This window comes from Zootermopsis nevadensis, unplaced genomic scaffold (assembly GCF_977971745.1).
Source record: "Zootermopsis nevadensis isolate Lab colony 2312 unplaced genomic scaffold, Znev_1.0 Znev_ptg000028l, whole genome shotgun sequence".
Taxonomy (NCBI): Eukaryota; Metazoa; Arthropoda; class Insecta; order Blattodea; family Termopsidae; genus Zootermopsis; species Zootermopsis nevadensis.
The window spans coordinates 18,606,598-18,628,465 of NW_028259160.1; the positions used below are offsets into that span (position 1 = coordinate 18,606,598).

The following is a 21,868-nucleotide window of genomic DNA, read 5'->3' on the forward strand; positions in this document are numbered from 1 at the left end:
ACCTGTGTTACAGGTAATACCAACATAATATAGACTGTTCAACTTCGTTCGGTAGGGAAATCTGGCAGAAAAAAGTCTTTTTTTCTACTCAGTCGTCTTTTTACCCGCAGGTGTCGAGGTATATTAAGCGATAATTGTAATTGCTGGTTCTACAGGCAACGTTCCAACATCAATGTTAGTGACATAGATGTAAATGAGACATTGTTTTATATTTATCGTTCATTTAACGACGATTTATCAGTAGCCCCAGACTATGTAGCGTCCAATAAGAGGATATAGTGAATTGGAAAGGATGTGGAATGAAGCGTTCGTGGTCTAATTTAAGGTATGGAATGAATGGTGAGAACTACATTTGTTGGTTAAAAGATACGTTAATTCCAAATTTGCAACTGAATTCTGTACGTGTGATTGATAATGCTTCCTATAATAACATTTATTCAATACATCATCCCTAAACTAAGCTGGGCATGTTTTGCTATGAGGACAGTTGCAGCACTCATGAAAACAGAAACTTTAAAATTAGTTTATTTTGCTTACTTCCATTCCATCATGTCATATGGAATCCTGGGGAAATTCAATGGACAGCAAAAAAGTATTTTACACTCAAAAGAGGATCATTAGAATAATGGCAGGCACTAAAATGAGAGACTCTTGTAGGGAATTATTGAAGTTTAATATTCTTCCACTACCCAGTGAACTCTTGCTCCCACTATTATCATTTGTAGTGGATAATGTGGAAAAATTTCAAACAAATACAGATATCTACAATATAAGAACAAAATACAGCCTTCATATGCTGATTTCTAACCTCAGTAAATATCAAAAAGGAGTTTACTGTGCTGGAATTAAGTTATTCAGTAATCTTCCACCTACTATAAAAAGTTTAAACCATGATATAAAAATGTTTAATCCAGCATTAAAAGAGTATCTCCTATCTCACTCCTACTCAGTAGAAGAATTTATAAATGTGTGGGAGTAATAATGGTGATGGTTCTCATAATTATTTTGCTTTAATACTGTATTTCCAAAAGTCTGTAAGTAGCTGTAATATCTTTGTATTTATATTTGTACTAGAAACAAGTATTGTATTTGTGCTATGACCTGGTCTACATCCTTGGCCAATATCTAAGGAATGTAAATACAAAAATACAGAAGGACAAGGTCCCCACATCAAATTCAAATATGAAACAATGAAGAACTGGTTGCGTGTGAGAAACATTCCATTTTGCGACAATGTTAAAAGTACAGCTTTATGAAATTGTAAAAGCTTACAAACTGAAATATAAAACCTTCCTAGTTGAAATCATGGCTGCTAATGGTCATACAGTGTTGAGACTTCTGCCTTATCACCCAGATCTCAACCCTATAGAATTAATCTGGGGGGACGTGAAGCAGTGGGTTGGGGCAAATAATACAACATTTAGGATAAATTACGTTAAACATCTTTGCAAGCAGAGATTCGAAGATACTGGAGAAGACACGTGGATCAGTGTTTGTGAACATGTAGACAGACTAGAAAGACAGTATTGTGAACAGGAAGGCATAATAGAAGAGAGGATTGAAAGTATAATAATAACTGACAACGGAATGAGCAACAGTGACAGTGAATGTGATGAGTGCGAGGGTGGGATATCAGGGGTAGAAGAATTAGAAGATGATTAGTGTTACGTGCGTGTAATTATTATGATAAAACACTGAATTTTTTGTTTTAAAATATTGTGTGTAAAGATTATCACCGCCTCCTATGGAAGTATACATCAGGTCCAGTTTTATTCATATGGACTGTACTTCCTGAAGGCAGATGAAACATTATACAATTGCACAAGTGACTCATTTCTAGCCTTCCCCTTTGAAAATTCCACTGGCCAAAAACTACTGGTCCAACTATATTACCACGGCAAAGACGGAAGGAACTGAGAAAACCACGAAAAAAACCCTGTTCAGAATAACCTGTTTCCGGGAGTGTTAAACATGACGTTTCATGCCGTGGTTTTCTTGGATGTGTAAAAAGGCTAGGACTCTTGGGGACCAGGAGGAAACTGTTTGTTCATTCATTGGGCACAATTTGAAGCCAAATTGCAGTGCAGAAACAAAGGTCTTTGCTCCATTGAGGATCCAAACATGAATATAAGTCTGAGCAGAAAAATTGAGGCCTTAACTGTATCAGAACCTCAAGGAGTTGTCCAGTTAAAGAAAAAGGAGGATATTAAAATTGTAGACAATAATAAAATAAGAAATGTAGGAAGGTAGCAGTGACTGTAGAGGACTACATAAGCATTTTCACTCAATCTTGGGGGATGGTTACAAATGTATTCAAACCCAATGCTACACTTGACAATGTTGTTGGGTAACTCAGAACACCAAGTAAAGACTTTACAAAAGATGTTCATGGAATTATAGTGGGAGGACCAGGTAATAGCCTAGATACAGACCTGAATTACAAGACTGAAAAATGTTCCAGACTTCATTGTGATGAATAGCAATGATACTAATTTGGTTTTGTTGGTCCTCTCAGGTATCATGGCAGGTCACATATGAGCAAGTGGATGAGGTGAGGAGTACAAATAAGAGACTTGATCATGCACTTTGGAATGCAGACAGATCAATACTTATTAATTCATGTATTATCTTTGAACAGAAATGACCACACCAGACATGGATTGCACCTTACTTCAGAGAGTAAGGAGAAGTTTGTGCAACTCATTTTCAATTATATTAAGTGCAAAATAAATACTGATAAGGTACCTGCAATCATTGGTGTAAGATCTAGGATTCTTTTAGGTTAAGGCCAAATCTGTCACTAAATACCTGAAAGATATCCACATCAATGCCAAGTCAGTTCTAAATTCAGGATACATGCACACCCCCATGTTCTGTGTTTAACCAACAGATCTTACAGGTCTATCTTGAAAATTGTACTTCAGGAGCTAGTTTCTGTAAAGAACATATGGCAAAAGGTGAGTATTTCTGTTAGAAAGAATCTGAAATTTAATCAGCTAAATGTGCTGTGACACTGCAAAGAACAAGACATAGAATGCTTTGTTATGCAGTTGGAATCTAAACTCTTCAACATACATGTCCTAGCTATATACAGAGCTCTCAGGTGATTTCAAACTTTTCTTAAACAAGTCAGAGAGCGTTTTAAATTATTTTTATAAACCTACAGCAGAATTTGTCATTTGTGATAACATTAATGTCATTTGTGATAACATTAATGTCACCCTTGTTTGACTAGAGGTTAGCATGCTCACCACTGAACCCAAGGTTTGCGGGTTCAAACCTGGCCGAGGTTGATGGATTTTTAACTAACTCCCTGGTAGCAGAACCCTCACGACAGCAAAGCCAGCCACCTTCCACGAGCCAACTCCATTTGCCATCCTCACAGCCTACCTCCCTAACATCCATCTTGATGTTATCCTTCTTTCTCCTTCTCGATCTTCCCAGTGGTGGTGTTCCAAAAGGATTCCCAACACTTGAAATCTGCATTCTTCCTTCAAAGTAAGAGATCATGTTTCACAACCATACAAAACCACCAGCAAAATTATTGTTTTGTATATCCTGATCTTCAGTGTTTTGGATAGTAAACAGGATGATAACTGTTTTTGAATGGAATAAAAAAGCTTTCCCTGAATGTATCCTCTTAATTTCGTCAAAAGATGTGTTACAATTAAGTACCGCCTTTGTTGCTGATGTTGATTCTGTATTACACCCATGTATTTAGTTTTGTCTACATTTACTTCTAGGCCTGTTTCCTTGCTAGTTTGTAGGAAAGTTTCTGCATTCTTGGTTATGGTACCCACATCATCCCTCAGCAAATTGACATCATCAGCATAGGCAAGTACCTGGTGCACACCATTCAATTCAAGCCCTTCCTGATTCCCTCTGACCTTCCTGATGACATTGTCTAGAGCAAAATTAAAAAGCACTGAGGATGAAGCATCCCCATTTGAGGCCATTTTGCACTGGGAAAGGATCCAGCAGAAGGTTACCTATATGAACTCTACTAGATTCCCCATCCATGCACACCTTAATTAACCTAACAAGTTTCTTTGGTATTCCAAACAAAATCAAAATGCCTTACAAGGGTGACCAAAATCTGTAGCACAACTTCCTTAGGCGTGGAAGTAAAGCCGGCGGTCCCACATCATAGATTTACAGCATGTAAAAGAACCTAATAAGATGTTTTGTAAGCAAAATTCAGCAGCTATTTCTCCTATCCTGATTCTCTACTAGATGGCTCTAACAGACAAAATCAGGTGGAGAGGCGACATACTTCTGTATCATTGTACTCTTTGAAATATATGAAGGCACTGGTTGCCAGCATCACTTCACACATCAGACATGCCTCGTCTTCATCACAGTTAACACCAGAAAGCAGTTTTCTGGCAGTGAAATCACTTCCATAATACTGAGAACATTTTCACATGCATCCATATTCTGTTGTACTTGCCCCACAACATATCTGCAAATATATCATCTTAGGTGGCCCTACCATGATTTATGGATAGACCTGTTGGAGAAGCACAAGATTCCCTAAATGAAGTGTCACATAGACCTGTAGAAGGAAAGCAACTGACAGTGCTGCTCTTCAGAACATCTACAAACTGCTTCACATATGAATTATTATTATTTGAGCTATAATCTAAACAAATAGAAGCAAAAATGTTTTCAAGGGGATCCTGATTCAGACTTTGTTGGATCTCAAGGTAGTCAGATCCCACCTCTTTCACACATGCTGGGCAACAGCATTATCAATAAGCCACCAATTATATTAAATTTGGACAGACCAGTAGGAAAAGCTCTTTCCTAATACAAGGTTAGATTGATCAGTCTATGACAGCCAAGCATGTGCACAGGATAATGAACCAGTATTCAAAATCCATGCACACCTTAATTAACCTAACAAGTTTCTTTGGTATTCCAAACAAAATCAAAATGCCTTACAAGGGTGACCAAAATCTGTAGCACAACTTCCTTAGGCGTGGAAGTAAAGCCGGCGGTCCCACATCATAGATTTACAGCATGTAAAAGAACCTAATAAGATGTTTTGTAAGCAAAATTCAGCAGCTATTTCTCCTATCCTGATTCTCTACTAGATGGCTCTAACAGACAAAATCAGGTGGAGAGGCGACATACTTCTGTATCATTGTACTCTTTGAAATATATGAAGGCACTGGTTGCCAGCATCACTTCACACATCAGACATGCCTCGTCTTCATCACAGTTAACACCAGAAAGCAGTTTTCTGGCAGTGAAATCACTTCCATAATACTGAGAACATTTTCACATGCATCCATATTCTGTTGTACTTGCCCCACAACATATCTGCAAATATATCATCTTAGGTGGCCCTACCATGATTTATGGATAGACCTGTTGGAGAAGCACAAGATTCCCTAAATGAAGTGTCACATAGACCTGTAGAAGGAAAGCAACTGACAGTGCTGCTCTTCAGAACATCTACAAACTGCTTCACATATGAATTATTATTATTTGAGCTATAATCTAAACAAATAGAAGCAAAAATGTTTTCAAGGGGATCCTGATTCAGACTTTGTTGGATCTCAAGGTAGTCAGATCCCACCTCTTTCACACATGCTGGGCAACAGCATTATCAATAAGCCACCAATTATATTAAATTTGGACAGACCAGTAGGAAAAGCTCTTTCCTAATACAAGGTTAGATTGATCAGTCTATGACAGCCAAGCATGTGCACAGGATAATGAACCAGTATTCAAAATTTAAAATTTGGGAAAAGTACATGAAATTACAAAGGTAATTAAAATAACCAGTTTTTTCTTACCTGCAACAGGAGGAAGGTACACCAATAACAGTTCATAACATTAAAACTCAGTGTGTCAAAACATCGCTTCGGGTGACCTCGGACTCAGCACATCGGTTACATTTGGACTGTAAACATGGCTGCACTGCTGTTAATTTGCACAAAGGAAAAACAGTTGCTGTGGTTTGTTTTTATGGGTGGAGTGTGTGTGTGTGAAAGGAGTTGAAATGCACAGGTGTTTATCTGCTCAGTGAGGAAGATTGGTGTAGTGTGTCTTTTGTTGCATAACAATTCCTGTCTTCATTTTTCTGCTTATACCAAGAATAACTATCAGAAACTGAAACTTGAAGCTTTCAACCACACTGCACCTTGATTTTCATGTTTGGGCAGAGGTGGTGGTGTTGAGAGTTCCCTGATTTTCAGATGACAAAGTGAAGGAAGCAATGAATGGCTGGCTGCTATCTCATCCAAAAAAATGTTTAAGGTACAAAAGAACTTGTGGACTGCTGGATTAAAGTGTATTTGGAAGTAGGGAGTCTATGTAGAAAAATGATTAACTGTAAATGTTCAAAACAAATAAATTGTAGAAGAAAATAATTCTGGATAATTTTTAAATTGCCCTTTTAGATGCCAATATGAGTTTGGTGTCAGTAGTGCAACTCAGCATTTGTTCAAGTCATCAGTTCAGTCAGCTTTTGAATCATAGTCCATTCAATGCACATAAGCCATCATCAGTTCCTTACCACGTAACTATAAATCTACACCGAAATGGTATGAAAATCAATTATCTTTGCGACTTCAAAATTCTTTTAACTTAAGCAAGTAAATTTAATCAGTGAAGACCATCAACATTACTATGAACGATTCTGACTGTAGGGTACGTCTGTTCCAAGTGTCACCCGATTTTGGACTGCACATTCATACTATCAAAAAAGTGATATGGAACATGGACTACAATAAACATCCACCATAACAGATCCTACCTAAAGTTAATTTGTTCATAATTTGCCTTGACTTTCAATCTACTCCCATCTCTGGTAGATTACACACTGGGACACATACCTTGTAAATAAATCCCTGATGACAGACATATCATATTCCCTACATGCGGTAGGTTAATACCAAGTTCAATCATATTTGTTTAGAACTTACTTAACAGCTCTGTCGACATCTCGAATTATAGAATGGTTAATGAAATGAGAAGGATCTGGAAGAATGTGGTCATGACCCAATTTAAAATGTCCACTTCATTTCACTATCACCTGAAGCTGGAAGTATACAAAAAACAGGGTGATCAAAAAGTCATGTAACCCATTCTTAATGCGTTATTTCTATCAAAATAAAAATTATATTGAAGCTAGTAGAAAGACAATGTTATATTAAGTGTTGGAAATGTACACTACATCCAGTGATATATGCATCTACTCTTTTTTTTTCTTATGTTGGATACAATGGAATGGTTTCTATCCTGCATGCTTCCTGTGCCTAGAAACAGTTCACCAGAAAAAGTAGTCAAATGAGTTTGGCACAGGAGTCAGGAAATTTGTCCATAATACAGTCCGGCAACATAATGATATGTCGGGTATTATTCATTTAATGAAGAAGACATCCTTGCAATTTTCTTGCAGATAAAAGACAGACTGGTGCAAGCCAGTTACAGGATGATGTGACCTGCGTAGGCTCGATTTAGTCACAGTGATATTGTGTAAATTAATCCAATTGAATTGTAACCATCAATGAATAATATGTGTTGCATGACTTTTCAATCACACTGTATAATAAAAGAAGACAGTGAAATGTTAATTTTCTTCTGCGAATTATAAAAAACTGAACCACAAGTGATCTAACAATGTAACAGTCTGTTCTGCCATTCTGTTCCAGAAAGGACTGAGGAAAGTCATGTACAAGCTCAGGATAGCTGTTCTCCAAGACAAGATTAGGCTAGAACTACCCAATACAATGCAAAAGAGCTAACCATTTGACAGTGACACTTGCCCGTCCATCCATCCATCCAATGGCTCTACAGCCCATATCGGGCCTTGGCCTCCTCTTTTTCTGCCTCCATGAAGATCTATTATTTGCAGCCATTTTCCAATTTCAACATTGGATCAGACTGGCAGCATCTCATCTCACAGCATCTTCCCACCTTCCTCTAGGTCTTCCCACCGTTCTTGTCCCTTCAAACTTAGCATTTAGGACTATCTTAAGGGTTCTTGTGCCATCCATCCTTTGAATATGCCCTGCCCATTACAGTCTTTTTAATTCAATGCACATTACAAGATCAAGATCTTTATATAGCGCATATAACTCCTGTTATATTTTGCCCTCCACTGGTCATTGTCTTTAACTGGGCCACAAATCCTTTGTAGTATTTTTCTTTCAAACACTCTCAGGGCATTTTCTGATTTCTGGGACAGCACCCAGTTTTCACAGCCATACATAAGAACATTGTGAATTAAGGTTTTATACGGCAGTATCTTCGTTTTCCTGTGTATATCTCCACTTTTCATCACTGCCACTAATGAAAAGTAGGCCTTATTGGCCAACATTAGCCTTCTTTGGATCTCTCTATATTCATCATTATTAATCATGGCTCCCAACCCTATACTTAAGAATGGCCATGTATGATCTGAAGGTTTCATGGCGACCAAGTATAATGAATTCTTCTCATCCTCTGGGTACCGAGGATGAGGATAAAGATGGTTCTCTAAATGTTTGTTTTCTCTCCACGGAACGATCAGACGTGGCTGGTAGCCCGAGAAGAAGACAATAAGATTGGCCATGTCTAAATGACAGTATAATAAAAGGGAAGATTAGCAATAAGTAAAAAATGTCTAAGCAAGTTGAAGCAAACTACGAGGCTCGTCCACAAAGTAAGTTTCCCTGGGGCTGTTTACAGAAACAAAAAACAATTTCATGGAAATATTTATTGCAACAGATACAGCAAGTGTCCAGCTATTTTTCAACATATTCGCCACCGGAATTGAGACATTTGTCATACCGTGGGACCAACTTTTGAATACCTGTGTCGTAGAAGTCTGCCGCCTGGGATGGGAACCACTGTGTGACAACCATCTCCGCCTCTCTGTCATTCTCAAAACGCTGACGCTGACTGGACAGGAATTTCTTGAGGTGTAGGAAAAGATGGAAATCACTGGGAGCGAGGTCCGGGCTGTAGGGTGAATGATTAAACACCTCCCAGCTGAACTCCTGCAGGAGACTTGCTGTCCGTCGAGCCGTGTGCGGCCTAGCGTTATCACTGACCGCACTTCACAGTCGGCGGGAGCTGGAATAAGAATCTCCATCTTCAACAGCTGCAACGATGCTACTGTGAGAACGCGGGAAGTGCCGTTAGTGCATGCGCCATGCTACGTCATTGCTCTATCACGTACGCACAGTCGCTTCGCGCAATATAAGGTTTGCTAGCTGTGGTACGAGTGGGAAACTTACTTTGTGGACGCGCCTCGTATTTTCTAGACATTATCCATCAACCACAGATTAAATATAAATAATAAAACACTACATTTCAGAGATTGGAGTCTATCTCTGTCTTCAGGTAAAACCTACTCTGTTGGACCCAATCGATAGACATAGCAGAAGTGAAAGTCATGGTATGTAAGCTAAGCGGCACAACACATATCTGTGGGAGGTAAGGGACAATGGAAAATGTCCAGAAGATAGTTTGCTTCAACAACGCACCATTGTCACAAACCTTCAGAATCAAGATGTTTAAGCAAGGTTTTGTGGAATTCAGGGACCTGAGTTCTTGATTATAGACATGTGATTGTCTTATATATGAATTTTAAAAACTATTTAATTCATAAAAATGAGTTATTTTCACTTACATATGATCTCTTATGCTGAAAATTCAGATATCTATGTAAAGCACATAAGTAATTTATAATGGTAATAGTATCGAGGAAAGCAGTTTATACACAGATATGAAAATATTCATTCACAGCTATGTCTCTGAATATGATTAATCATTTTAGTATCAAAAAGTTATGATTCGATTAATAATCTATATAAAAATCATGTGTCTCAGTGTATCCCACACTGTAAACACCATTGTACTCGAGGATTAACACCAGACCCAAGCGATAACCCATCTCAATCTTCAATACTGGGTCCTGCATCTCACCCCACTTCCCCACCTTCAAACCATGTCCAGTGCCAACAGTGACCTCAGAATTTTCTTTGAGATCCACCTAGAAGAACAACAGACAGTTTAGTAGTTCAATGAAATGAATAACCTTTACAATACAGGAATAGGGGGTGAAAATCCCTCTACTGCAGGCTACTGGCCAGACTTGAAATATAGGATTTAATGGAAGATAGCTGTCTTCTGGGTTGTTGCACCATATAGTCTGGTAGAAGTTTACCAACATTACAGAAGTTCTTGCTTCTTCCATCATCAGGGCAAACGATTTGAGTTATAGGTGACTGGCAGTGAAGGAGGAGCCTTGGGCTAACCAGTGGGGACTGAAGTTAGAATTGGGTGAGGGCCTAGGGCCTGGGATCCAATGGGAGCAGGAGAGGAAGAAAAAGAGATTGAGAAAGCGGCCTTTAAAAGGATCCGGCTGGTGGATCACTGGACATAAGTGAGGTGGGTGGATATGACGAGGAGGAACAAGGAGTGAAAATGAGGACTGGCCTGGGACAGAAGTGCCCTGAAATGGACAGTGTAGTGGCTGTGGCCCTGGCATAATTGGCAATGCTGAATGGAATGCTTCCTATATCCTTTGAGAAAGTGGATGAGGGGGGCTTCCATGACTGGCTGGGGCAAAGTTCATCCTCCCTGTTCAAGCTGTTTGGATGTAGCTCGATCTTGATGGCCTGCATGATCATTCTGGATTTGGTGGACAGAATTTTGTTGTCTTGATGAATGCAGAGGCCTAGGTTGATGCTGTGTTCAGCCATGGCAGATTTATCTGGTTACCCCAGCCAGATGTGCTGGTGCTCCTTATTTCTGGTCTCATAAAACTGCTGATCTACTGAATGTGGACTTCACCACACTTGTAGGGCATGCTATACACACCAGGAGTTTTGATTCCCAGGTCATCATTCACAGGCTGAAAAAAAACCAGGGTTCTTCCTTCAGGGGAAGCCCCACAGACTTGAAGTTGTACCTAGATAGCAGCCTGCAGATTCAGTTGAAGGTCATGGTCAAATTGGGCAGGAAGGTGTCCAAGGCAGGTTTGCACTCCTATTAGTCCCCAGGACCTCGCTCAATCATGACTCCAGTCCTCACTGGTTAAGCCAAGGCTCTTCCTTGACCATCAGTCTCCTATAACTCAAACCATTTCTACACACGTGGCTTACTCATCGCCCAGATGTTGGAGGCAGCGAGGACTTCTGAAACGTTTGTAAACTTTTACTGGACTACACAGTGCAACAACCCAGAAGACAGCCATCTTCAGACTGACCACTGTGAAAACATCAAATCCCACCTAGGATTTAATAATTCAGTGGTGTGCTACTATAACACACAGTCAGTTTCACTGTATGTAAGCTGAGATGTTTGGCCAGTAAAGATTAATATTTCACACAGCACAGACGATGGTACACAGTAATTAATTTGGATGGATTTAATGAACTTAGTAAACTGTTTCCCTTGTAAAATATCATTTGTATAGCACTTTTTCAGATGTCATCCCTTGTGTTCCTGTGAGTAATGATGGTAAAACCAGAAGCCATTCTGTAAAAGCTGTGGTGTCAGGACAAAAGAAATGAAACATGACTGATGGAACTACTTGTGTGTAAATATGAGCAAGCACTGCCGAAGTGCACATACATTGTAGAGACTACTTACGTTGGTAGTTTATTGTTAACGCCTTACTTCAAATATACCATTCGATACTTTCAACATGTACTGAGTTTTAAATCTCTGAAAATTGTCAATGGACTAGGCCGCATTCTGTATTATGTACACAACAATTACAGAGAAAGTGAAAAGATAATAGTGCTTTCCTTGAGAAATTATATTTTAATGATAGGAACTGTTTTCTTATCACATCCCAAAACATTTTTGTTCAAGTACTTGCTATTGCTTAAAATGCATAATTCATATAAGGGTGGTGCAATGGAATAGCCAAAACTTGATTTTAGTCTGTGATTTGTTGTGTTTAGAGTTTTTAAGTTTATTTGTATGTCCTATAACTTGTGGAAGTGTTGGATTATGAAGTTTAAAACAATATTAGATAATTTTTCTCTAGACAATGAGTGCACAGCTTTCATAGTTGGTCTATTTTTCATTATTAAATATTCAGAAAAAGCATTTTCACATTATTTTATATGTACTGTATTAATAAATACTTAATTCTTTTGTTCTTCTTTCTTCATAGAGCATTCATGTTCTATATTACATTGTGTAAACCTCCTGTAAGTGGACAGCTTCTCTCTGCTGATGATAAATAAACAGATAAAAGTAACTTACCTGATCAAACTCAGCTGAAAAATAGTATGTTCCATTTGAACGATTGTTGACCTCCTGAGTCAACCACTCATCAAAAATTAATGTTTTTGGTATCTCAACTTCACTGGACTGTGGCAACACAAGCAGTAAGCACCCACTGAAATTACAACAATGATATATTTTCCACACAGAATTACAGGTACATATACATTTCCATAACGAACTCTACAGGATATTGTAATACCACACGGTTGTGTTTTAATAATTTTCTGTCCTATGGTGTACACTATATAGCAGTAATGAGAGTAGACAATGAATTATTATTATTTTATGTAATTTTATTAACTGCACCACTTATAGCTGAACAGGTTTCTTAAATTTTCTCAAGAAAATAAACCTGTTATACATTATTAATCATATTCCCTTTTTCCTGTACACTTTCAATTTCAAATAAGACTGAAAAAAACGGTATTAAATCATATATGCAGACAGCAGAATATGGAATGGTAGAAAAATGTCAATACCACAAATAGAATGGAAATTAAGCACTAGCTAATCTCATTACACTTACAAATCCTTCTTATAAAAGAAATTATGAAGACACATTTGTAATTGTGTGTTCACTCCATTTGTTAATAGCCACAGAATTTAAACAGTATGAGATACAATATGGATAGTGTTGCATATCTTTTTCTTTTAAAAATTATCAAATTTGACATACATATCTGAAGTCAATACCATGTACTGAAAATACATAAAACAGCAACACAAGTGTTTTATAGAATAAGACCAATGTATACATATTTGCAAGTGTCTGTCCATCTGCCATTCCTTTACACTATACTTCCACAGAGAATTATGGCCTAATACTCAGTACAAGTTCACATAAAAGTAGAATGTGATAAAAAGCTGAAGAAAGAAGTTATGAAATGTATGCATAATGCAACAGTTCTGGAACATTTATTCTGTTATAAAGAGATGAAGCAATGTGCAATATAGTCTTTTAGCATTCTGTGTATACCTGATTCCACAGTGTTTTAGAGGCAAAATAAACACTCCCGCCCTCCCTCTTCTGTCCACCCATGTGGAGGTAACTATACTATCTGTTCTAAAAATACTGAACTGCCAATGGTACTTATTTCAGTCAGGAATGAGTTGCATGACTTTTTGATCCCTCTGTATAACTGAATGACTGAAAAGTCATGTTCTATTTGTCAAAAAATAAATTACATTGAAACATACAACAAAAAATGTTATATTACATGTTAGAAAAGTTTTCTCAGTGACATCCATGGAGAGTGGAACATAGTTGATAGATATCATCCAAGCTACCATCATTTAACACCAAAGGTAAACCAGATGATGGGGTGCCCCTCATTTCTGTTAACGACTTATATTTCTCAAATATGCCAGTCTTGCTGCACGAATATCATCCTTTTTGATGAGAACGTTTCTATTACTTTCCGATTTCCTCCACCTGAAGCCTAAATCTCTCATTATTTTCCAAAGAGTCCATTTCCCGCCACTGAAGTTAATCTTTTTTCTTGATCACTGCTAATAATGTTTTTAAAGTTGGACACTCACCTTGTGTAGTGTGAAATTCATTAATCGTTCTTCGAAATTGTCAAAATCAACTACATTAATTTTAAATTTCCTTCTTGTGAGGTGTGCTGAATTTTTTCCCCACTCGTTTATTATGTTCATAATCTTTTAAAATGCATTTCAGAGTACTTATGGACACACCAGTAGCTTCAAAAACGATTTTGTATTTGATAACGTTAATCATATTGCCACTGACAGCTTCTTTATTCATAAAACTGCAAATACTTATCACCACTTCTCTACTTTGGCTTACATCCCCCTATTTTCTTCACACCTCTGCCATCGCATTGCATTCTGCTCATACAGAGTAGAAACAACAGTGAGAATGACAGTCCTAATTATAAAAGGCCAATGTTATTGAAATGGAACTCAATACATGAAGTGAACTCAGTCACGGCTCGCTTGTAATTGGGCTCCGCTTACACCCCACCCACTGTTCAAGCTGCAAATTTTGCACATCTCAAGGCCATAGCATGTCCCAGCAAACGTCTAATACACACCAAAAAGAATATTACTAAGCTTATAACTAACAATAATGATAAACAGCTTTATTTACTCCTGTATCTTACCAAAATATCCTATACAGATTCCTTACTGTAATACAGAGTGAGTCAGAAGTATGCTTACAAACTTTGTGTGCGTGTTCCAGGATCAAATATAATAAAAAATGTTCCTATGAACATGGGGTCACAAATGTTTCATTTTCGAAATAATAGCCAAAAATAAGTTTCAATGTATGCCTTTATTGCCAAGTATAAGGACAGGGATGTTTCTTTATAACAGATGCTCAAAGGTTGCTCCTCCGTTCTCCACACATGCCCGAGCACGACGTACAAAAGTACAAGTGTCTTCTTAAGAATCACCGATATTAAGGTCCTCTTAGACGCGATGGAAGCATGTGTGGACCAATAAGCATGTCACCAACAATTCCTGCCCGAACGTTAACTGAAAATCTTTGCCGGAAGCTGGATTCACTTTGATATAAAGTCAATTCATTGAAACTTATTTTTGGCTATTATTTCGAAAATGAAACATTTACGACCCCATGTCCATAGGAACATTTTTTCTTACTTTTGATTCTGGAACATGCACACAAGTATGAAAACATACTTCTGACTCACCCTGAATATTTAAAATAATGAAAGTACTGTTTATGTGTGTTACAGTAACAGCCATCTCCCACACTGCTGATCAAACCTGCCTATCATATTTATGTTGCCTCTCAAACATTGCAGAATCATGTATATAGCAAGTCAGGGTTTGAATTTTAGCCCTTCATACCATAAAATACTTCTCATATTCCATTGATACCTATGGGAAAAAAGTCTACTGGAAATTGCCTGATCTAATGCCAAAACTCGGAGTCCATGATCCTAGATGTAAGGTAACTGGCTGAAGTCCAAGGTCATTTGTATTGTGTCCAATGATCTTACATGATGAATGGTGACAGTGATACCACAGTTGTATGCACTAAATAATCATTGAATGGTAGGGATCTCTGGTGCCTAGCTGGCTGGGTGATACCATCCATCACAAGGGATAACCTCACATGGTTGTATGGCCACCTGTTGCCTGAGGGTTATTCCTAGATCACTTATGCTAGCACATTGTATATACATCTTCATAGACATACTATTACTGTAGCCTGAGTTTAACCAAAACTGAAATGTGCAACCAAATGCCTAATATCAAATCCCATAACATCAATTCAGTGCTTGATTTGTCACAGGACAGAAAGACAGACATGATGAACATGGCATTCTCATTTTTTTCAAGCTTGTGAATGTGCCAAAAGTAGAATTCTGGAAAAGTTGGATCAATAAAAAAAATTAACAGCAACCTATCTTATCTACCCATTCCATAGAAATAAAGAATTTATCCAACTGGTAGCATTATGTACAAGATGCTTGGAAAAATATGGTTACAAAAAAGGCATCTTTAAAGTGGTTGATAGTGAAAAATAATCATAATCACATGTTTTACAGAGGGCCATGTAACTAAAACATAGTAAAGTTAGAATCTTTTGTTGTTTCCATGCATTATATGTTGCTGTTGTTATTTTGGACAGAATTTATGCAATAAGTGCAGATCCTCAAAGGTGTGTAGCATCACCATGTTTGCTATTGTCAATTTACGAAAAATATTCAGGTATGTTTATGCAATCTCTATATAAAATAAACAATCCATGTAGTCACCATATTGCTGTTTTATGTTCTGAAAAAGGTTCCTTAACCAAAGTGGCATATTTTTCATGTATCTGTTACCATACACCACTTCAATACCTTATACCAAGTATAGTATGCGACTGTAATCTATAGACTTGCAAGTAATGCAGGATATCCGAAGCGTTAAACACTGGCGCTATCTTTCCTCCTTCCTTCTTCACCTCACTTCCACATCCCGCAAGTCTCAAGAATACAGTATTACACTGTAGTGCTATTGTTTAAATTTCACTTGTTCATGCAGGGAATTAATTAAAATGCATGATGTTGGGATGATCTTCAGTGACAAAGTTCATGCCAAGTTTTGTGGAAATAGGCAAATTGGTTCAAAGTACACACACAAACAGCCTGGTGATCTCAAAAGCCTACTTTCTTGATTCCATAAGGAAAGAAAGCTGGCTAGAAAGGATGTGATTTAAGTTTTATACTTCTTGCCCTACATGAAAATTATTTCTAGAAGTAGCAACATTTTATATCAGTGTAAATATATACATTGTTCTTATAAGTTGCATTTGTCTGAGCTCACATTAAATGTGTGCGCGCATGTGTGTGTGTGTGTGTGTGTGTGTGTGTGGGGGGGGGGGGGGGGGGGGGGCAAATTCCACTCTTAAAATTTCAATCTACACTCATTCTGTATCAGTTTCTTTACTGCCACGAGTATTCCACCTCACTTTCAGCAACCATATCAGCTCCCAAATAAGAATCACACAATAGATAGCGAGAGATGTCAGTTTTGGGAAAATTATACTTCACCATACTGAGCCTGTTTAGAAATAGTCATATAAAGCAATAATTAAATTATAACCTCATATACTGATAAATTACTCTGTGAGAAAAAATATAAATATCTAGGCATGTTCCAAATCAACCAAATTGTGCTTCAACATGTGCACACTCAAACACATACATACAGTGTATGTACTTACTGTATACAAAATCTGTTCCATCAGACAAAATCTGTCACAGAACTAACCTGATTAGATCCTGGTACATGGTAGATGGGTGAAGGAATACCGTTAGACTGCCTGACAAATAACTTGAATTGTCTGGTATCTCAATCATGTCATCCATTGATGGAACAGGTGGCCTTGTGTGAGCTGTAATGCTTACAGCAGGGCCAAGCGACACAGTCTTTGCTGATACACTTACAGCATAAGTAGAAGCTGGTCGCAGACCTGTGAACTGTAGAAAAATGTATTTGGATAACATGCTACATTAATAATGGAACTCACTTTATGAATTTAAGTAACTCAAATAAGGCCCCATTAAACAAAGTGCAGGACTGCTAGTAAGCTGAAACATGACGAGGGTTGCATATTTAAGACAACTGCAGTACTAGGGTCATTAACTGTGCTTCTCCCCCTCCTTCTCCATATAACCTAATGTCTGTATCTACACAAAACCATAATCCAGACTCCGCTCATCAGAAACTCCGGTGACTTCATACAGATCCTCCAAGCACTGGTTAGTTTAGATGACAACACAGTCTGCTCTGATATGGTATCAGACATATCCTTAGTTTCCCTGAAGGACAAATAGGATTTACAGACCAATAATTGTAAAACCCTTCATACCATGTAGTAGTAGAATACAACAGTTACATAAACCAACCACTCTTCCCACAATTGCTGTCTGCTTATTTACTTCATTGCCAAACATGTATTAACTTCATGATGCCATCACCACCAGCTTCACATTCACATATTTGGTTCTATAAATAAGTTAAATTAATACTTAATCATACAAATGCTACATCATTATCAGGTGACTGAATCACACAAACATTAAAACTGAAATTGAATGTTTGAGTTTAAAGAATATATCAGTATACAGAGTGAGTCAAAAGTATGTATACACACTTTGTGTGCGTGTTCCAGGATCAAAAATAAGAAAAAATGTTCCTATGGACATGGGGTCACAAATTTCTCATTTTTGAAATAATAGTGAAAAATAAGTTTCAGTTAATTACTTTATGGCAAAGTGAATCCAGCTTCCAGCAAAGATTTTCAATTAATGTTTGGGTAGGAATTGTTGGCAACATGCTTATTGGTCCACACATGCTTCCATCGCGTCTAAGAGGACTTTCATATTGGCAATTCTTAAGAAGACACTTGCCACGTCTCCTTGAAGATGTACCACTGAATACAAGAAGACAGATGTGGTTTATGCACAACAGAGCCCCAGCACACTTCTCCCATCGTGTCAGATATCATCTCGATGAACAGTACACTCAGCGATGGATTGGACACTGTGGCCCAATAGCATGGCCACCAAGGTCACCGGACCCAACTCCATTGAACTTTTATCTGTGGGGTCACTTGAAGTCTGTCGTTTATGCAATACCCATAAACAATGATGATGACCTATGGGAACATGTGCAGAATGCATGCCAGATGATTCGAGGACACCCTGGTGTGTACGAATGAATCCGTCAGTCTTTTGTACGCCGTGCTCGGTCATGTGTGGAGAATGGAGGAGCAACCTTTGAGCATCTGTTATAAAGTAACATCCCTGTCCTTATACTTGGCAATAAAGGCATACATTGAAACTTATTTTTGGCTATTATTTCAAAAATGAAACAGTTGCGAAACCATGTTCATAGGAACATTTTTTCTTATTTTTGATCCACGAACAAGCACACAAAGTTTGTAAACATACTTTTGACTCACCTGTATGTGTTTAAGCACTCCACACTTATTTGATAGATTAGAGAAAATTACTGCTGCACTACTGACTGTGCATGAATTATAGTAATATTTCATTACATTTTAATTCTAGAAGACAACAAAAATAAAATACAAGATGGTACCAAATCTAATCAGCAGATTAATTTCCTAGATCTTATTATACACAGAAAAATTAATTAATTTACTACATGAGGTGTCTACTGAAAACAAACTTATATGGACACAGTAACACCCAAGTCATCCAGTCTCCTGAATAACTGTAAACAGACTGCATTCTATTACACAGAGAACAAAAAATGCCAATTTCTAATGTTGAGTGAATAGAAATTGTGCTGATAAATCTGATAGCAGTGAATAACAGGTACATTATTAATGATATTACACAATGTTACAGAAAGCTAAACACCTAACTACCACTGAAAATCCCCCATTTGAGTCAAACAATGAAAACTTATGGATCAAATTTACTTACTTTGGGAATGACATTAAAATAATCACAAAAATGTTTAAAAATTCTGTAGTAAGAGCAGCATACAATGTTGAATACACCATCAAGATTAGATGCAAAACAAAAATACATCATGACAAACAGGAACAGCAGAGTTATCAATTAAATGCTTAAACTGTGAATGGGTGAACAGATTATATTATGACCTGGATGATGGAAAAAGTCAAAAAAGAAACTTTTACATATTATAATGTACCATCATCACAAACCTTCAAACTTCAAAGTCTCCAAACCTCCTTACAACATATCTGCAGGGAATCAATAATTTTAAATACTGTAAGTGCGAAAAATTTATACACAAGTAATAAAACTCTCTTTAAATGACATCTCAATTATTTACATGAAAACTTCTGACAACATTCTTTTTTGCTATACACCTAGATCCATAAAACGTATATTATTCTCTTGCTTCTGGTTTTTGAACTGTGAGAATTTGCCAAATGTACACTTATAATCACATGTAAGTGGAACTAAACACTTAAATTTCTAATCTTGCTGTGGATGGGTTAAATTTCTGCATCAAACTGGATAGAGTATTATACTTTTCTTGATTTGAGTATCAAGTAGCAAATTTTGCCAACATCTGTATACAATGTGGGAAAGATGAAAAGCACAGTAAACACACATTTCCAAAATAATAAAACATTAAACCAACTCACTTCTATATTATAACTGCTCTTCTCAACTTGCACTGCCACCTCTTGAACAGGGAAGTACTGGCAACATTCCGTGGAGTTGAACGAATCTGTCTCTTCCACATATACAAGGAATGACCTGAGCTTACCATTCACCATGTCAGGAAGTCCCACCTCTATGGTGAGGTTGGTTTGTGACTGTGACACAACTCTGATGAAAGATGGTGACAGTGGGGCTACACAGAGACAAAACATACATTGTATTTCTGTATCATGTTGTGGTTCTATTTGAATATTTGTTAATTACGATCTTCACACAACAGTTACTTACAAATAAATTCATGCACTTGGTACAACAGTAGATCAGTTATTGCATGAAATAAATTATATGCCAAGTGAACAAATTAATTTGTATAGACTGTTGTATGAAGATGACAATTAACAAACATCCAAAATAAAAACAGATTCAGATGGAAACTATCATATCAGTAACTGATGATCATATGTCTTGCATGAATATCCCTTTCAGATTGTGCATGCACTATTCCGTTGGTCAGGAAATTGTTCACTTCTGATTTCACACTACACCTACATGACTGAAGCCCAGTCATTCTGGTCTCGTGTAAATACTCAACATTTGCAATTCATTCCTGTTGCCAAAACAAAAAAAGTAAATGTAACAAGGAAATGGAAGAATTTAATAAATTTGTTTCATCTGTTCAAGAAATAATGACTCCTTAAAAATTTACTCTTGATTACGCAAGTCAGAAAGCAATACAGAACACTGACAATAATGCAGCGGGCCTTTGATGCCCGTCAACTCCATGATCTGTTGTTTTTTTGTATTTACTGTCCACTATGTAACACCATAATAATCATATATCCATTGTTGATTTCTGCTTGTCTTGTCAACACCAGTTTCATGTATCGTGTACATCAGTTATCATTCAGCAACAGCAGTCTAAAATGCACTTGTACTGGCAAGTTTCAAACCAGTTCTCTGCCAATTTTTTCACACATTTATTTTATTTAACAACATATTGCCCATGTAGGTGAAGTCAAATGAGAATGTTAAGGAGTGAACAGCACTCCTCACTTTGGAAACAAAACTGAAAATTATTACAGATTTTGAAGCTGTCAAATGAGCAGTTAGTATCAGATGTGCATATGGAATATTGTCTGCAGCAGTACAATCAACAAGAGCTGATAAAACAAAAATGCAAAAGGCATTAAGAAAGTAAGCAATATTTAAATATTTTTGTTGTATGAATGGTATCACTGCTGAGGCCTGATCATGCTATAGCTCAAGGTCAAATGGTCACATGTTGCAAGTGCGGTTCAGTTGTAGTTGGTCTGTGCCAACTGATAATGGTGTAAAAATTAAGTAGGATTTGAGGTTTTCATGGCAGTGAGTCTAAAGATGGCTGTCTTCTTCAAGCCAGTAGCCCCATAATTATTATTATTATTATTTAGTGTTCTGTCTGATGACAGGTCCATTCTTCTGCCCAAAACGAGTTTGCCAGTTTTCCCTATTCTCAGCTTCTCGTTTTAAATCCTGAAACTTCATCTTCTATCCTTGTTTAAGATCGTCGGTTAGCTGTATCAGTCTTCTTCCCAGTCTTCGCTTTCCTTCAACCTGGTCTTCGATGATATCACTCAGCAATCCATTCCTTCTCATAATATGTCCAAGCCAGTTAGCTTTCCTTCGTGTAATCGCTTGCAGAATGTTTCTTTGATCGTTGACTCTCCTCAATACTTCTTCGTTGGTCACTCGATCCGTCCACCTGATCTTCTCTATTCTTCTCCAACACCACATTTCAAAACTCTTCAGGTATTTTTGTTCCTTCTTCCTGAGTGTCCAAGTCTCTGCGACACTCCATACGTAACACTTCACTAGTTTCTTCTTCACCTCCAAGCCCAACTTGCTAGTGAGAAGTATCCTCTTCTTGACGAAAGCTGCCTTGGCCATAGCCCTAAAAGAATTCTCCTGCCTGATACCTTCTCCCGAGACAGTCC

The 21,868-nt window shown here is 37.4% G+C and overlaps 1 protein-coding gene and 1 long non-coding RNA gene across 7 annotated transcripts in view; one reads left to right on the forward strand and one right to left on the reverse strand.

Annotated features, from left to right (window-relative positions):
• The first annotated feature begins 10 nt into the window (after positions 1-10).
• On the forward strand, positions 11-6,380 carry LOC110838245 (uncharacterized). 3 transcript variants are annotated; one of them, XR_015537385.1, is made up of 3 exons: positions 35-325; positions 2,516-2,551; positions 2,639-6,380. It is a non-coding gene; the product is annotated as an uncharacterized LOC110838245 (long non-coding RNA). The 3 variants fall into 3 exon arrangements; XR_002546025.2 differs by having other exon boundaries at positions 36-325; positions 2,516-2,679; positions 5,814-6,380; XR_015537386.1 differs by having other exon boundaries at positions 11-339; positions 2,516-6,380.
• Positions 6,381-9,579: 3,199 nt separating this feature from the next.
• LOC110838250 (receptor-type tyrosine-protein phosphatase F-like) overlaps positions 9,580-21,868 on the reverse strand; it is an 82,768-nt gene continuing 70,479 nt past the window's right edge. For all 4 annotated transcript variants that reach the window (XM_022081280.2, XM_087357075.1, XM_022081281.2 and 1 more), the window contains 4 exons: positions 19,877-20,088; positions 16,996-17,204; positions 12,220-12,355; positions 9,580-9,991 (listed from right to left, as the gene is read on the reverse strand). In XM_022081280.2, the coding sequence (XP_021936972.2) occupies positions 9,797-9,991; positions 12,220-12,355; positions 16,996-17,204; positions 19,877-20,088 (752 nt within the window). In that variant the 3' untranslated portion in view covers positions 9,580-9,796. The remainder of the gene's footprint in view (positions 9,992-12,219; positions 12,356-16,995; positions 17,205-19,876; positions 20,089-21,868) is intronic.